This window comes from Thermobia domestica, chromosome 5 (assembly GCF_964235325.1).
Source record: "Thermobia domestica chromosome 5, izTheDome1.hap1.1, whole genome shotgun sequence".
Taxonomy (NCBI): Eukaryota; Metazoa; Arthropoda; class Insecta; order Zygentoma; family Lepismatidae; genus Thermobia; species Thermobia domestica.
In genome coordinates, this window is record NC_137458.1 from 18,732,987 (window position 1) to 18,751,607 (window position 18,621).

General features: G+C 36.2%; 1 protein-coding gene across 4 annotated transcripts in view; it reads left to right on the plus strand.

Moving 5' to 3' along the window:
- The window catches only part of LOC145685763 (trypsin Blo t 3-like), a 127,699-nt gene extending 111,223 nt beyond the window's left edge, over positions 1 to 16,476 (plus strand). Inside the window, exons 6-7 of one of the 4 annotated variants that reach the window (XM_081758273.1) lie at positions 1,558 to 1,704; positions 15,823 to 16,476. In XM_081758273.1, the coding sequence (XP_081614399.1) occupies positions 1,558 to 1,704; positions 15,823 to 16,011 (336 nt within the window). In that variant the 3' untranslated portion in view covers positions 16,012 to 16,476. Of the gene's footprint in view, positions 1 to 1,557; positions 1,705 to 13,345; positions 13,445 to 15,822 lie in introns of all 4 variants that reach the window. The other 3 variants (XM_081758275.1, XM_081758274.1, XM_081758276.1) reach the window with 3 other exon arrangements.
- The last annotated feature ends 2,145 nt before the right edge of the window (positions 16,477 to 18,621 follow it).

The window sequence follows — 18,621 nt, forward strand, 5'->3', positions numbered from 1 at the left end:
CGCTTCGATCAGCTTCTAAAATGAGAGTAGTTCGCGGTCTACGATTCCCAAAAATGTCCCTTAAATACAGGTGCAACTTTTGTTGATGTTGTGATGGTTCTGGCTGTTGGGATACATATAGAGTTAACCAATAATAATGGGCATCGTTGTATACTGATTTCTCTAGTTCTTATTGCATATGAGCACTCTGTCCATAAATCGATACTTTTCCTAATGGGCCAACAAAGAAATACAGCAGAGCTACGATTATCCGAGCTATCGTGAACCAGACTAACCTCAGATAATCGGGGTTCGGAAAATAACTCATTTTCTGCCAAATGAAGGGCAATACTGTATGTAGAGTAATAAAAAAGAGAGATATAGTATGATGATCAGCGCTCTACTGTACATGCTTTTATTTGCTCGTGTCGCTTTCCGACGAGCAGCAACCAACTCATTGTCTCAAACACTGCCTTTCAGTGTTTCTTCCAAAGTCTCAAATCATTGGCCGTTATCGACCTCATTAATAGCCTTGAGTCAAATGGTTAGCCTTATATGCATATGACCCACGGTTTGATTCCCAGTGAAAGTTCAGTGTTCATCCAATATCATGAGGCAACTGAAGACCCATTTGGATTAATAGGTTACAAATCACATTCTTGAAAGCCGAAAATAATGACGTTGGAACTAAGACATCACACTCAAACGTGATCCATGAGCTTCCCCATGGTTCTTTATAGTCTGTAGCGCCAGAGAGTTCAGTTTAGTAGTATAACAGAACTTCTTGAATTTCAAATATTCCTATACTTTAACGAAAATACTGTTAAAATAGACAATTAGACAAGGACTTTACTTTATGGCTTTTACTGTCTTCTACAATGCTATGAAACTCGGATATCAAATCATCGCTTACTAACCATATGTATTTCTTTCGACGTGGTAAATTTTACGTGAAGAAATAATAGAATGTACATTTTTGTCTTATTGTATTACTAGCTGAAATATCCATTCTTTGCATAGGTCAAATAAAATATCTATGTAAATGAACTGAACAACGAAAGGAAATAAAAATATCGGTCATTTTCTGCTACTTTTACATATCCCGGTAAAACTATGGATTTGACACTAATATCGGTCATTTTAGATTATTTTATATGTCTCGGTAACCCCCTTCGCAGGTGACCCCGGCCCGCAGCCGAATGGGGTGCATTTGGAAGTTAATGCGATCGGAGTTTCACTATTGATCTCAGTGACCGCGAAAACTATGTATTTGACACTAATATCGGTAATTTTCTATTACTTTTACATGTCCCGGAAACGCCTTTCCCCCGAGACCACCCTGGTTCGAATTAAAAAAAAAAAAAAAAACGCTTCGTGCATACATCTGATTATCGTATCTTTACGTAGACTGAACCTACCTTTCTTTACACGGTGATATTTTCTGTATATAATGTGGTATGTGTAGTTCCACATGAAGAAAATGAAATGAGTTAACCGTAAATTTTGAAATTTAGAGGTTGGAATTAATTTCCTAATTTTATGTAAGAATTGTTACATACAAGTATATTTTATCGACAGGGTTACAAACGTGCGAGATATCTACAAAAGGCCAAAATGACGGTACTAGATGACAAAGCGTGTAATAGAACATTCAATGCATTTAAAAGAGGGGTTTATGAATGCATGATTTGTCTTCATAACCCAAGTGGAGAACGATCGTGTCAGGTAATGTATAGCTAATGTTCAAAATTATATATTGTAACTCTTCATTCGTTCTGACTACAAAAGTAAATTTTGCTCCCTTAAGGTTCTTCAATACTTCTAAGTAGTTTGAAGCTGAGCCATTAGATGGCGCAACCTTCTGCCAATAGAAGTATATTAGAAAATAAAAAAAGATTGAAACACAATAACTGCATTATTTAAAGCAATAATAAAACCAAACTTAGAACATTATCGTAGCTCAACATTATCTAGTGCGTTATCCTTGCAAAATTTTGATTAAGTCATTATATCCATTGTTACAACCATTCATTGTTGAAAACGCGGAACACGATATCTCAGTCAGTATTTCACCAATTGATCTCAAATCACGCAGACGTATGTACTAGTACAATATCTAGTGCATTATCCGTGCAAAGCTTGATTTCCTAATTATTTCCATTGTTGTGAGCACTCCATTGTTGAAAACGCTGGACACGATATCTCAGTCAATAATCCACCAATCGATGTCAAATCACGCAGACGTATGTACTAATACAACATCTAGTGCATTATCCGAGCAAAATTTTGATTTCCTAATTATTTCCATTGTTGTGAGCACTCCATTGTTGAAAATGCGGAACACGAAATCTCAGTCAGTAACTCACAAAAACATCTCAAATCACGCAGATGTATGTACTAGTACAACATCTAGTGCCTTACCCGAGCAAAATTCTGATTTCCTTATTATTTCCATTGTTGTGAGCACTCAATTGTTGAAAACGCTGGACACGATATCTGTCAATAATCCACCAATGGATGTCAAATCACGCAAACGTATGTACTAGTACAACATCTAGTGCATTATCCGAGCAAAATTTTGATTTCCTAATTATTTCCATTGTTGTGAGCACTCCATTGTTGAAAACGCTGGACACGATATCTCCCGTCAGTAATTCACCTATGGATCTCAAATCACGCAGACGTATGTACTAATACAACTTCTAGTGCATTATCCGAGCAAAATTTTGATTTCCTTATTATTTCCATTGTTGTGAGCACTCCATTGTTCAAAACGCTGGGCACGATATCTCAGTCAATAATCCACCAATGGATGTCAAATCACGCAGACGTATGTACTAATACAACAACTAGTGCATTATCCGAGCAAAATTTCGATTTAGTCATTATTTCCATTTTTACAACTATTCTTTGTTGAAAACGCGGAACACGACATTTCAATCAGTAATTCACCAATCGATGTCAAATCACGCAGACGTATGTACTAGTACAATATGTAGTGCATTATCCGTGCAAAAATTTGATATCCTGTTTATTACCATTGTTGTGAACACTCCATTGTTGAAAACGCTGGCCACGATATCTCAGTTAGTAATTCACCAATGGATCTCAAATAACGCAGAAGTATGTACTAATACAACAACTAGCGCATTATCCGAGCAAAGTTTCGATTTAGTCATTATTTCCATTCTTACAACCATTCATTGTTGAAAACGCGGAACACGACATTTCAATCAGTAATTCACCAATCGATGTCAAATCACGCAGACGTATGTACTAGTACAATATGTAGTTCATTATCCGTGCAAAAATTTGATATCCTGTTTATTACCATTGTTGTGAGCACTCCTTTGTTGAAAACGCTGGACACGATATCTCGGTCACTAATTGACAAATGGATCGCAAATCACGCAGACGTATGTACTAATTCATCATCTAGTGCACTATCGGTGCAAAATTTTGATTTCCTAATTATTTCTATTGTTGTGAGCACTCCATTGTTGAAAAGGCTGGACACGATATCTCGGTCAGTAATTCATCAAGAACTCTCAAATCACGGAGACATATCAATAACTGACAATACCTAGCGTTGGACGTACTTCAGAACCAAGTTCGCTGAGTGCAAAGGCTACTAGGTATCGTGTATTTACTTTTTATTTTTACCTGCTTTTTCGGTGTCCCGTTCGTTTTTGTCTTCTAATTTTCTTTCTTTTTTTTTTTAGTCAAGTCCAGGCAAAGGACAGAAAGAAAACAAAACCATTTCTAAGCTGTAGTCAATACTTTTTATTTTACTTTTTTTACGACTTTCAGAGGGTTCACCCCCTGTCGTTTTTAGAAAGGCTAGTGTGTAAACCATCATTTGTAAAGTCTTCTTCTTTTCTGACCTGTGTTTTCCTCCCTTCTGTGCGTCAAATACCCAGTGGACGTGAAGCAAAAATTAGGCAGCAGACAGTTTTTTTTTTTTTTTGAAAAGTTGTTCTGGGTTGTTCCGCTGAAACTGTTGTGTCCGCTATAAATAGGAAAATTTCAAACTATCGGAAATGGAAATTCAATGCCATGAGTGTTGCCACGCTCCATAATTTCGTAATTAGGAAGGAAAAATATTTATTTTGATGTGAAATAATCTAATGTAAGTGAACCGGGTCAATGATTGCAACGTCACTTTTGTCTCCAAAAACACGAATCCCAATTTCGATGCGACATTTTGTCGCAGTAAACATTATTCGAGTCCCTGTTCGATGCGCTCTTTTTCACGCTATACATTATTCGTGTGCCTTTTCGTGGCGCCATTTTTCACGGTTAGCTTTACCGTTAGCTTTACTGGAGTCGAACCTCGGTTCAGCTGAAAACGCTACAGATGAGAAGGATTCGTCCGCTGGCCCACCTGAATATTACTCTCCCTTCTACTTCACTCCTAGATCAACCCCTCAGTATCTGTGAATGCTTCGTAGCTTGGTGTAGTCCTGTTTCCTTGGTCATTTGCAATAATTTCTACCTTCCCATGCTGAAAGATTCCAACACAGGAATATTCAGTCACAAGATCTTGTAGTGTGTGGAACGTGAGAAAACTATCATCGAGTTTTGTCTGTTATACATACCAAAGAGAATAAACATGGCAAAAGCACCAGCTGTAGGCATCGATCTTGGGACCACATATTCCTGTGTTGGAGTCTTCCAGAATGGGAAGGTAGAAATTATTGCAAATGACCAAGGAAACAGGACTACACCAAGCTACGTAGCATTCACAGATACTGAAGGGTTGGTCTAGGAGTGAAGTAGGAGGGGGAGTAATATTCAGGCGGCCCAGCGGACGAATCCTCGCATCTGTAGCGTATACAGCTGAACCGACGTTCGACTCCAGTCGGACTCAAACCCCGGTAAAGCTTGGCGCTGCGAACAGGCACACGAATAATGTATAGCGTGAAAATCTACTAGTCCAACATTTAGTGCATTATCCGTGCAGAATTTTGATTTCCTAATTATTTCCATTGTTGTGAGCACTCCATTGTTGAAAATGCTGGACACTATATCTCAGTCAGTAATTCACCTGTGGATGTGAAATCACGCAGACATATGTACTAATACAACTTCTAGTGCATTATCCTCGCAAAATTTTGATTTCCTTATTATTTCCAGTGTTGTGAGCACTCCATTGTTAAAAACACTGGACACGATATCTCAGTCAGTAAATCACCAATGGATGTGAAATCAAGCAGACATATGTACTAATGCAACGTCTAGTGCATTATCCGTGCAAAAATTTTATTTCGTTATTATTTATATTGTTGTGAGCACCCCAGTGTTGAAAACGTTGAACACGATATCTCCGTCAGTAATTCACCTAGGGATCTCAAATCACGGAGACGTATATACTAATACATCATCTAGTGCATTATCCGTGCAAAATTTTGATTTCCTAATTATTTCCATTGTTGTGAGCACTCCATTGTTGAAAATGCTGGACACGTTATCTCGGTCAGTAATTCACCAATGGATCTCAAATCACGCAGGTGTATGTACTAATACATCATCTAGTGGATTATCCGTTGAAAATTTTGATTTCCTTATTATTTCCATTGTTGTGAGAAATCCATTGTTGAAAACGCTGGACGCGATATCTCGATCAGTAATTTATCAACAGATCTCAAATCACGTAGACATATCTACTAGTACAACATTTAGTGCATTTTCTGTGGAGAATTTTGATTTCCTAATTATTTCCATTGTTGTGAGCACTCCATTGTTGAAAACGCTGGACACTATATCTCAGTCAGTAATTCACCAATGGATGTCAAATCACGTAGACGTATGTACTAGTTCTATATGAAATTTTGATTTCCGCATTATTTCCATTGCTGTTTTCATTTCATTGTTTACAATATGATGCAGGATATCTCCGTTGTAATTTTTTCAATTAGTGTTAAGTCATGCACACTAGTGCAATATTTATTGCATGATGTACGAGAAAATTGCCATTTCGTATTTTTTCCATTGTTGTGAGGATTGTATTAGTAAAAAGGAGGCTACGATATAAAATGTTGGCACACTACACACGTCCATTGACTGCTACAACATCTAGTGCATGGTTCATACGAAATTGCGATTACTTAATTATTACCATTTTTAGAAGCTTCTATAGTTGAAAAATGAACTATATTATTTTTGTTGGCAATTTGTTGAAAGTTACCGTACTTACGCGCTTATCCTACTAGAATATCTATTGCATTATTGATACGGGATTGTGAAGTTCATTTTTGTATACACTTCATATTGAAAGCGAAAACCATGCTCGTTTACTACACTATCTGGTGCATGCAGTGGCGTAGGGAAAGGAGGCTCAGCGGCGTCGCCCCCTCAAAGATTTCCGATTATGTACTCTGGTGCTTGTAATTGTTTATATTTTTTTATGTTGGTTATTTTTGTGTATATCCGGTACTAAGAACCCACACAGACACACAAAAACATCCTAGATACGCTGCTGAGTGCATGATCCACATGGAATTTCGATTACCTCATTGTGGGACATGGACACATTCAATAATATAAAAACAGTATAAAAATCTACACAAGTTGTATAGGAGTCATTCCTCGCACTTACCATCAAGTAAAATATAATATGACGCTAGTGTCTGCAAACAGTTGTTTGACATGTTTTCAACAAATTGTCTTTTACTGTTATCGAGATGTTCTGTTCATAGCTTGCAAACAGTGGGAGTTCACAGAAGTCGCATGGGCCTGTCTGGGAATGAAACTTCCTTCTTTGTCGAGGGATGTCACAGCTGGTGGGCTGTTTCTAGGAGAAACAGGTCAAGACACTGTCTGCCATGTGTTTGTTCCCAGGAAGTTTAGTACATTTACTCATTTTTCACGTCTACGGCAATCTGAAAATCCTTTTTTCTTTTATCATTTCTTCATTCAACAAGTAAATAGTGAAGAGTAGAGAACATACAGAAGTGAGTTATTATTATTTTAAAAATCTGCTCACCTTTGAAATAATAGCGTTACGGAGGCTTTGTTTGAATTATTCATGTCCCCTCACTCAAATGTCTTCGAAGCCACACCCACCTCCCAACCGAAAATACGGTTTAGACTTCCGAATTATGCTATGCGTAAGCATGGGTATTATAGAATGACTATCCGTCCACCTGACAACAGGTATCAGAGCAAGAACCGTAAGAAATATCGATAAGCGGTTTCTTGGAATTGAGTCAGTGTCTCAGCAATAGGTTTCAACTTCTTTGTTCATTCTCTATTCAAACCGGAAGTGGTAGAAATTAACAATTTCCGATTTCAAATTTGATCGCCATAGAACAGAAATGGTAACATAGCAAGAAGCGGTTTTGTAGAATTGATTCTTCGTCTCAAGAAAAGATAAAATTTCACTCGCATCTCCCTACCAGTGTTTCTTCCAGACATGTTTTATGGGGAACACTGCCCCTCCCGGAACTCTGAGAGTGCCCCCCGGACGAAACCAAAATAATACGTCTATAATATAATAATAAATAAAATAGTACCAGAAGTGCCCCCCGGAACATTTTTTCTGAAAGAACGACAGCTCCCTACGACAACCGTAAATAGTAATATATTACCAATTTCTTCCGTTTTCTATTGCCTAAAGAGCAAAACTTGTTACGAGACAACGGCAAGCAGTTTATTTTTGCCTTTGATTCAGTATCCCAGCAGTAGGTATCAACTTCTCCATTAACCCTCTGCTCAAATTGTAAATGGTAATAAATAAATAAATAAATAAATAAATAAATAAATAATAACCTTTTCCGGATTCAATATTGGTCGTCATAGTGCAAAAACGGAAAGAAAGAAGCTTTTTTTTTTTTTTTTTTTTTTTTGGAATGTACTCATTGTCGCAAGAATAGGTTCTCCTAAGGTAAACTCTATTCAACAAGTAGTTTTAGAAATTGTCATTTACGGTCCCCCATTTCATCGCTATAGAACAGAAACGGTAAAATAGCTAAAAGCATTGTTTGGGAACCGATTCCATGTTCCAATAGTTTATTCGGCTTTCACGCATATTCTTTTACTCAAACCGGAAGTGGAAGATAGCGGGTAAGTAATTGCGATTTGATTTGGATACAGAGTCGGAGGAACAGGTTCTATCTTTTATCTTATCACTCTGGTTATTCGGTGTTTTTGCAGAATCAGTGTACAGCGTTGCCAAGTTCTGAAGAAGTGTCTTAGCAGCTAAATGTCAACGATTAATTCACCTCAATTTCCTCCTCTTTCGCGTGAAAGGAAAATAAATCGAATGTACATCTAAGAAAGAGGTGCGACTCGGAATAGAGTTTGCCTTTGTCTGTCATCAATGAGCAAATATCTTTCCCTCGTGACGTTTGCTTCCATGGAATCAATTTCCAAACGAAGGATCAATTTCTCAACATGTATTACAAGTATCGGCGTTTCTCAGCGTATAATAAAGATATCGGAGTGCTTCAGGTGCAGTACAGATTTTCCAAAAACCTACATCTCTCATTCTGCAAAACGGGAATGTACACTCATTGCGTATTTTCTGTTCTTCGAAACATGGCAACACTGAACGTTGAAAACCAGTTGGAATTCCTATCTGCGAAACAGGATTCTGCCAAACGAGAACACGAGGATCACTCTATTGAAAACAAAAGTTATAGATGTACTACTTCCGGTTTTATTATTGAATTCCCATAGTTCGGAAGCTACTTATTGTAGTTTTTCACTTTGAAAGGAAACTCACTTGTTTCTCAAATGAAAATATTGTTCAAACGTTTCTACATGTGATATTCAAATAATATTACATTAAAAATGCCTACCAACTCTCTTTTTTTTTTTTTTTTTTGAAAAATGTAAACTGTTTCGTGGTGGAAAATTTAGATATAACTTTTTAAGAATTGTAAAGTTTTATGTTGTTTATTTTTCACCTTTTAAAATCTTATTTGAGGCAGACGGGTATACTATAATTTGTAAAAAAAGAAATATGAAGAAATGCATAGCAGAATGCATGAGTTTCCCATAGTTACATGGGTGTATTTGGTACTCCTACAACGTTTCCTTCTACGATTTGAGATTATCCCTCCTATCACGAAATTGTATCTTCTGACTTCATCTTACTCGAGGATCCAGCAACTCTGGTAAAATATAACACATATAAAATGTTTGTAATTTTGGAAACACTTTATTCAAAAAATGATAATCTCTTCGGATACGTTCAATGGATAGTCCCTTTGGTGTCCAAACAGCAAAGTCACACTACTGTCCAAAGGCGCCGATCCTGGGGGCCCGGGCCCCCAAAGCTCATGTAGGTCCCCTATTATATTTGTAAAATATACAATATTTTGGCGTAAATTTGAGTGCAATTTGTATTAAAATCTTCATATATAGAAAAAATATACCTTCTGCATCTGAATACCCCCCCCCCCAAATTTACGGAGAAACCGGCACCCTTGCCACTGTCTACCTGTCACTCGTAACTGTCCCTGAATTTGATAGTAATAATTATGGTTACTTTCCAGTTTCAGCTCCTTTGTGAGAGAGTCTATGTGTAAGTAAAACTTCTTCAATTTTGTAGCCGCTTCTGTTGGGGTATAATCACGAGCTGAACTTGGACACTTCACTTCCAACAATCCATCGTCGTGGATAAGCCCATCAGGACTGGCAGCTAACCAAGGACAGAGACTGTGAACTACCAGTCCGCATTGCGTGCACATATATAAAATGGAAGAAAAAAAATAATAAAAAGTGCTCAAAACCAATGAAAAGCAGGGTTTATTTTTGAAAATTTTCTTACGCTTCCCGCCAAACATGGCGCTTCACGGCTGGTCTGTCGACCTCACTCATTGTTGCCACACTTGGTACAATTGTACCAACTTAAGCCCTTTTTGTCATTCATCGGCCCGTTGGTACCACGCTGGCATTTTCAGCCCCTTTTGTGAAAAAGTTGGTACAATTCTGCCCAATTCAGCACTATTTAACAAATATAAATACACATTTTCAAAAGTGTCAGTAAGACTTTTCCTACATCTCACGTTACTCATACTGTGTGTTGGACTCTAAAAAAATGATGTTGAACATTTATTCTGTGACGTTGCATCGCATAACACCATGAACTTTGTGTGCGAAATTCGTAATTCGAACTATACCGGGAAATAAGTGATGCTAGATGGGCGCATCCTGATAATTTATATTTTAATATTTTATTATAACGTACTGTTTACACGCGAACTCGGAGATGATTGATTTGTTCCTCGTTTTTTGTATTTTTTCATATATAGCTATAATACCGTTTAGGTTTATTGGTCACTTTGAAATAGAGGCGCATTTAGTTTCCTTACAATACATATCGAAGATGATAACTGTTTTCCCTTTTAATTTGCGGCCTCTGTTATACTTCCTACGTATGAGAAAAGCTTCATATACTTCCATAATTATTCGGGATCCTCCTATTTGGATGTTTTTAATTAAAGTAATTTTTAAAAAGAGCACTTTCTTTATTTAGACTCATGGAAGAGGGGAAGAGTGTTCTAGAACTTTACTCTTTTAGAGCCATATATTACAACTGGTATAAAGAAATGAATTCAGCCCTTTTTGTTTCAATTTGGTACTATTTTTCAGCCCACTCCAGGGCTAGGACTGTGGCAACACTGACCTCACTCATATGTACGGAGGGCGCCGTCGTATACTCTCGTTCCGGGTGCTAATTTTCCACGGCACGACAATAAGTAGAACTTCATCGCCACCGCAAGATTTTATTCTAGACCAATTTGGGTGACTTTCCTCGCTTAGAGAAATCGAGATGGAACTAGCATTTGAATTGATCGATCTATTCCAAAGATTTTTGTACAACAAAATCTAACGTTGGGATTGTACTTTTCCTTCTGGTTACAAGAAATGTCACGTTTTGAAAACAAAATGAAAGAAAGAAAAAGGGTAATCTAAGGTTCATGATCTTGGAGAAAAGAACAACTTTAGGTATACTTGGATCTCACATTAATTTTCTTGGTATCGATAAGACACTATGATCTGCTTAGTTCTAGAACACTGAAAGTACGAAATTGTTATTGCCACAGTAATTTTACTAACGATTTTCCCCTCACATAGAAGAGTTTATATAGCCAAATGAACAGAGTTTTATTGTATTTTAATTTATTTTCTTTACGGATAAGTTTATTTATTACTTTTGTTAAATTTTGTACATACAGATTGCAATTATGACTCAAATTGCGTCGTTGTGAATTTTAGAAGAGGGATGCAACGAAAAAAGTCGAAATATTAAACTCATAAAGTAAAAGAGTATACTTTATACAATAGGATATTTTATCAGAAATATTGAGTAAGTTTCAGTGGCATATTTAGGATTTTGTTTAGGAGACGTAGGGCTATGCACAATATGTCAATAAGCACTTAATTTTTCCTTATGGGTGCCAGCAAATTTTAACGATTTTCGGGCCGGGGAGGGGACTGGAGCCCGATAGCCCTCCAAATACGCCAGTGGTAAGTTTACGAGTTGGTAGTTGGTACTACTGTTTTGAATAAGGTATGTAAGGATAATTTGGAGGTTGACATTACATACAACGCTTTCTTGAATAATAATAATAATAATAATAATAATAATAATAATAATAATAATAATAATAATAATAATAATAATAATAATAATAATACAAACCTTGGGTAATGTATTTTATGTAGTTAACATAGGTGGGAAGAAGGAGACTCATACGAGAATAAAATGGAAAGCTTATCTGTAGTAAAAGTAAAAACTATTGGTTATTTCATATGAATACAAGAATTGCGTTCCAGCAATGCTTTCTGAATCTCCCCTTGACGAGTTTTCTGGCTACGCCACTGGCTGGAGCCTTTCATGTGCTTCGGTCCTTTGCTACTCTAGTCATTTTTACATAAGAATTGCACATATACGTAGGTATAACTCTGTGTAATGTGATTTACGTTGAAAGATGAGCGTTTTGCTATTAGTTTTTATATTGAATAAGTCTATATGCATTGAAAATTTTCCTATGACCCGTGTTACATATAGAGCCAATAACATCTGATTTGTAGTGTAAATCATCGCAAGAGAACGATGTTTACAGACAGAGAGGCTACACATCGAGCAGAGGGTTTATAATGGACAAGAATTTTTGTTTTACCACCATTCTCTGCACAGGGACAAGATCTGTGACTCCAGGGGGTAAGGCCGGATGAGTTTTGACCTGCACCCTTGCTGTGTTTGCTGTATTTGTGTGAGTTACACGAAGTGCCACTACGCGGCGCATTCGTCCATCAACAAAATTCTCCAGATGCGTGAGTGCCTATTGAAGGACCTTAAAAATTTAATAAAAACACAGAAACTAAATGATTTACAGTTAGTTGTGACATAATGCAACAGACAAAAATTCGTGTTAATGCACTGTTTGTCACAACTTGGTTACATTATCAGCGGGAGTTATTTATTTATAAGCTGATAAACTAATATTTTAAAATTAAATCTATAATTTTCGGCATCTACATTCACACTTTAGTGGTACAAAACAGACATACCGGATGTCCAATATCCAATGCAATCCGGAGTTTAGGATAGTACAACTTTCCAACCTGAAACGATCCACAAATAATGGTTATACCAAAATGAAGCCTTGTTCATGTATATATTTTTAAACTAGGAAGCAACGATTGAAGTACACTAGGAATCACACAGTGTTGTCAGGTGTACCAAAGGTGTAAATTATTATTATTATTATTATTATTATTATTATTATTATTATTATTATTATTATTATTATTATTATTATTATTATTATTATTATTATTATTATTATTTTGCAAAACACGCAAATTGACTCATAACTTATACGTATGGATGTTCTGTCGTTAATTTTCAGTTTGTTTAGTTAAAGTAGCTTTCATGGTAATTTTAAAGTTTGTTTTTCGCTGTTTTCAGGAATTGCATAATGTAGACAGATCCTTAACACACCTTTTGATGCACTGGAACATCAGAACTATTGCCAATTCAGAGTATTAATTTATGAAAACTACGATTTCCCTAGTTCCCCTTTACAGAGGCCCCATGCGATTAGTTATTGGTGAAAATGATTTTTTTTTTTTTTTTGCCCCATAGTTTTGAAGCTACTCCAACTAGACAAACTGAAAATTAACGACAGAACATCCACACGTATGAGTTATGAGTCAATTTACATGTTTTGCAAAAAAAAAAAAAAAAAAAAAAAAAAAAAAAAAAAAAAAAAAAAGATTTACACCTTCGGTTACATCTGGCAACACTGTGTGATTCATAGTATACTTCAAACCGTTGCTTCTTAGTTTAAAAATATATACATGAACAAGGCTTCATTTTGGTACAACCATCATTTGTGTATCGTTTCAGATTGAAAAGTTGTATTATCCTAAACTCCGGGTTGCATTGTATATTGGATACCCTGTACTTGCCGCTTTTTCATGTTGTAGTCTTATGATTTTATGGCAGGTATGTATGGGAACACTGAGAGAAAATATACTGTAACAACGCAGTGTTTGTAGTTTAAAAAAAAATCCTTATCTAGAGAACTTTCGTAGCTAAATTTAGCAAAAAGGTAAAAAGATAATTTTTCGTTAAAATGTTGAAAATTTAGGGAAATTCTCTCGCTGATTAACTGACCAATCTAAACGCTTAAAGTTTTCTTTGTTTCTCAGAAAGAAATCAATTCAGTAGCAATAGTTTGTGTGTGTGTGTGTGTGTGTGTGTGTGTGTGTTCAAAATAACATAATTTGCAAACATTGTTGGCTAGGTGAATTTGTGCGCATGCATTTTTTTTGTAGAAAAAAGTTAAAGAAAAAGTAAATAATAGAAGCAAAAACAAAATGAATAAAACAAATATGGTTGGCACTTTCTTTAATATTACTTAATTAATCTTATCACATAACTACTGTCGTAGGAATTGGACACTCAACAAACTAGGGAAAATTTAATAAGGGAACATTTTGAGTAATTTGAGGGAAATTTTCTTACGGAAACCTACGAAAACTGTAGCAATGTGCAAGGACGGATCCATGACGGACTTCTGGGGGGGGGGGGGAATTTGTAATATTGCTACTTAGAACTATTTTTAAGAGCACCAAACTCTAGGGTGGGTTTTATTTATATATAAAATAAGAAAGTTTCCTCTTCTGGGGCGGAAGCGATCGCCCCCTGGATCCGCTTCTGGCAATGTGTGTGTGTGAGAGAGTACTGATATACATATTATTGGTGATATTGGTCGATTTTTAAGACGGTGAGAATTCTTAACAACTGCACCGACCTCAGCACAAAGCTAAAGTATCGAATTGCTGTAATTGATATAACTCCGCTGTTCTACCTATAATGAGCAGTTAAGGCTACCCTACAAAACTACTGCAATACATTATTTAATCATTTTTCATTCATAAACGAGGAAAGTTTGCGGGTCCCCAGTCTATGGCCTGGATTGTAGGTCTTGTTGCCTTTAATGGTATATCGCTAACTCTCGATTGGAGACCTATGTCTGCTGGCAAAACTGTATCATTTCGCTCCTTTTTAAAACTTGAAGTTCTTTAGATTTCCGCGTCACGGTAACTGATGCAAACAACTAATCTTTATTAAGTGGATTACGTATAGTACGTCCAAGTTCGGTTTGTTTTTGAACAAACCTCGTATATATAACAAATATTCGACCTAAACTGAAATAAGGTTCCTAGCTTTGTCTGATACATGTAATTAAAAACGTGATGAATGAAATAGTACAGAAAAAGTTTATAACTATTTGTATATCATAATCTCAAACTATATTATCCCGCAATGACCACAACAGATTCCCTGATCATCTTGGACTAGAATGTTATACAGCTAATTTTTAGCAAAACATTATTTTGTATTGCAGCTCATAACAAGAAAAATACAAAATTCCTATTTTATATATAACGGAAAATAAACAATCATTTTTGAAAGTACTTGTAGAAGATTATAATACGTAAGTCGGTATTACCTGAAAATCTAAACTGTAGAAGATGTGAACATATGAAACTATATCATACTCTTTGCAAATTAAATGGTACTAGAGCTTATCTCAGTACACACCACGTGTGTTACTTGTCTCAGTATATATCATGTGTATAGGCTATTATTTGCTGCCTCAGCATATACCATGTGTATATTATTTGTCTTAGTACAGTAGAACCCCTCTAATCCGTCACCTTTGGGACTGTGGGTATGGTCGGAACGCAAAAAGGTCGGGTTATTAGAAAATACAGAAAAGTACAAACTTATCTCTGAACTCAAAAATGACTGTATTGTTCTCTACAGCGAAAACAAACGAACTGTAAGCACTAAAAACTGCACAGTACAGTACAGAAAACACGCACAACGAAGGAAACGATATAAGATATGACGGAGCACTAAAACGGATATGCGGTAACAGCAAGTAAAGCAATGTCGCGACGGCAGTAAACGATAATTATCCTCGTGAGTCACCAACGAGTCGAGACAAGTTCGGCTCGAGCACGGTCGGATCAACCGGAGTGGCGGACCAGCCGAGGGCGAACGAGAGGGGTTCTACTGTATATACCATGTGTATACTATTTGTTGTTCCATATACCATGTGTATATTACTTATATATCTTCATTGTACGCATTATTTCTTTAACTGTCTTCGAATGTTTTGTTATGTTATCCAAGCAGAATATTCCCATTCCATCACAATTATTTTGTCACCCGTATCTATTTAATTTGTCATGAACGTACAATGTAGTGTTATAGTGGGGTCCAGGCTGTTTTAGCACTAAGAAAATTCAATAAATTAAAATTTCAATTTGTATTTATTCTCTAGAACAGTTGGTTATTTATTTTTACAGGGAGATTCTGGTGGACCCTTTGTTATTAACGGAACCTTAATCGGAGTATGTTCCCATGGGCACAAATGCAAAGACAACAATAACCCTTCTGTATATACGGAAACTTCTTACTACATAGATTGGATAAGTGATAAAACTGGGCTGAAATTTTCAACTGAAAACAAAAACAAAACAAAACCTAAAGGCTGAAGTGAAACAAAACGAACAAATTACGTCAGGAAGACAAAACCAGACTTCATACATAAGAAAATGCAATTGAATAATTACAGATTTATAGATATGGTGTATGTTTCATATAGTATGTACTGGATATATTAATTTGTGTACTTTACCAATTGTATTGTAAGTGTATGTTAAACGTAAGTACTAAGAAACATTGTGGAATCATGAATGTATGTTAGTTAAATCAAATATAGTATTGTGGTCTCTCAAGACGAAACGATTCATATATTTTACTTTAGGTTCGTAGCAACATTTGCAGACCTAGATTCTTTCTAAGAGTTTTGGTGGTTTCAAATGCAAGAAATATAAGCGGATCCCTCCATCTAGTATTCTTCCAACTTAATAAGGTCTCAAAATGAACTTTAGATTAAAAAAAAAAAAAAAAAAAAAAAACTCCTTTAATGTGGTTGAATGTTTAATTTTGTTCAAGTAAATAAATAAATATTTATTTAGAACGCTGGAATCTTGTTTTGGTAGCAATTATTGGTTATGATCAAAGGTGGACTACCCCAATGGATTTTCCTAATTTTGGCGCCTCCCCCTTAAAAAAGCTATATACAATTATATTTAATAACGAAATTAAAATCCATACATTTTCCTTAAATATTTACATTACTGTTGTGGAATAATGCACAAATGAATTCGCGAATCTCATAAATGGATGTTGGTAATAGCTCTCCGAGGCGTGTGTAAAGTTGGCTATCCTGAAGTTACAGGTATATGCCGAGATGCCACTGCTGTCTTCGGTAATCAAATTTTTAAACTAAAACAGTATTTTTGCCTGAAGTATCTTTATTTCAAATTTTGTCGTGCGCTACAGTTAAAATTATATGTATATACACGTCTTTAGCAACAAACATTTTCAAATGACTTTGTCTCCCTCTCCAATCATTTGATATGGCGCCATCTCAATATTTGAACCACCGCCATTTTCGTGAAGGCAGTCTATCCTAGATTGCAGTGCCATTGTTGACTTTTTATCGTTTACTTTCTTAACAAATGAAAAATATTATCTAGATTATAGAATGTTATTTAAATCGTCATTTTTTATAACTTAAAAGCTGCACAATGAATTGTACAGAGTATATTTTCATGAATTTTGCCTTCTTTTCAATGTCATAAGAAATAACCATATAATAGGAAGATTACACAAGAAGACTTTCAGTACTTACACAATCAAATCATTTAAAATAGCAATGGATGAGTTAAGTAAGTGATTTCGTTACTTCCTGGTAATAACGAAAGTGTAAAGTACAAAAGTTCCATTTTGAACTCCAAAGCAAAGGCCAATATGTAATTCTCGCAATACGTTTCCTTATTTTTATTCTATTTACCCTTTAATTTTTCTTCTCAATTTAGAAAATAAAAAGCATTTCTTTCATTATAATGTTTATAAGTCGACATGAAATCCCAACTATTGAAAGCTGCGTAAATAAGAACATCTCTTTGGAAGCCACCGGAAATAATGATTTCGAAAATATCTCATGCTTGACCCATCCATTTAAAACAAACACATTTCCCTCTGGCGAAGTGTTTAATAAGCACGCCTTTTATTACAGGTCTTCTCGGATTTGATTTACTGAGCATTAAAACCTGAATGTGTTACAGTAGTTGGACTGCATCTTAAACTGTAGGCCCATGTCTCCTATAGCCTGGATGTTAAAAGGATATGCTAACTTCAACAAACAAACCAAACACATATAAATGGCCTATCGGAAAAGTATCCGACCATAATTCCGGAAAACCAACACTCACCTGTTTTCTTTGTCCTAATCTCCTTCAAACTACTTTCCTCCCGCTTCCACGCACCGAATTTGGTAGCCTTTCTACAGTTGGAAATAGGCCTGGAACCCCTCATCGGTAAGTGCTACGAGACATCAGCCGTCGCGTTGCGCTAGATCTCTCAGGTGCGAAAGCGAGTTTCTTCCTGATACCTTTTAACTTTTGCGTGGAGGCAAAAATCTCACGAGGCTATAACCGGAGAGTAGAGACCTGCACGGACCGAATTTTTCGGCCCGAGCCCAATCCAGCCCGAACGTACCTAGGCCCGGCCCAACCCGGGCCCGAAAAATTTTGGAGATTTTCTGCCCAAGCCCGGCCCGGCCAGATAAGTTTTTCAAAATTCTTGGCCCAAGCCCGGTCCGGGCCCGATAAATTTTAAAAGTTTTTGGCCCGACCCCGGCCCGATAAATTTTTTAAAATAATAGCTCGATCCCCAATCTTTCTCAAAATTTAGTACTAAATTTGACCTAACCCTCAGAAACATTTTCTAAACTTCGGTTCACAACCTGACGCTTGCCTTCCGAATGGTACCATTGCTTGCTAGAACTTTGCCTGTCATCGAGAGAACAAAAACTGCATTCCCTGTAACAAAAATCTAACTTTATTGATTTTTATCATAAAGTGAAGATGGCAATATTGTTTAGCGACAGGCAAAACATTCCCACCCCTTCTTGTCATATTTTGGGTTCAGTGAAGGTCAAGGTCAGAGCTCAATTTACGGCATAATGCCTGCAATCCTCTATAGTGAATGTGGAGCCGCTAAGCAACACAAACTGTAAATAGCTATTGCATTCT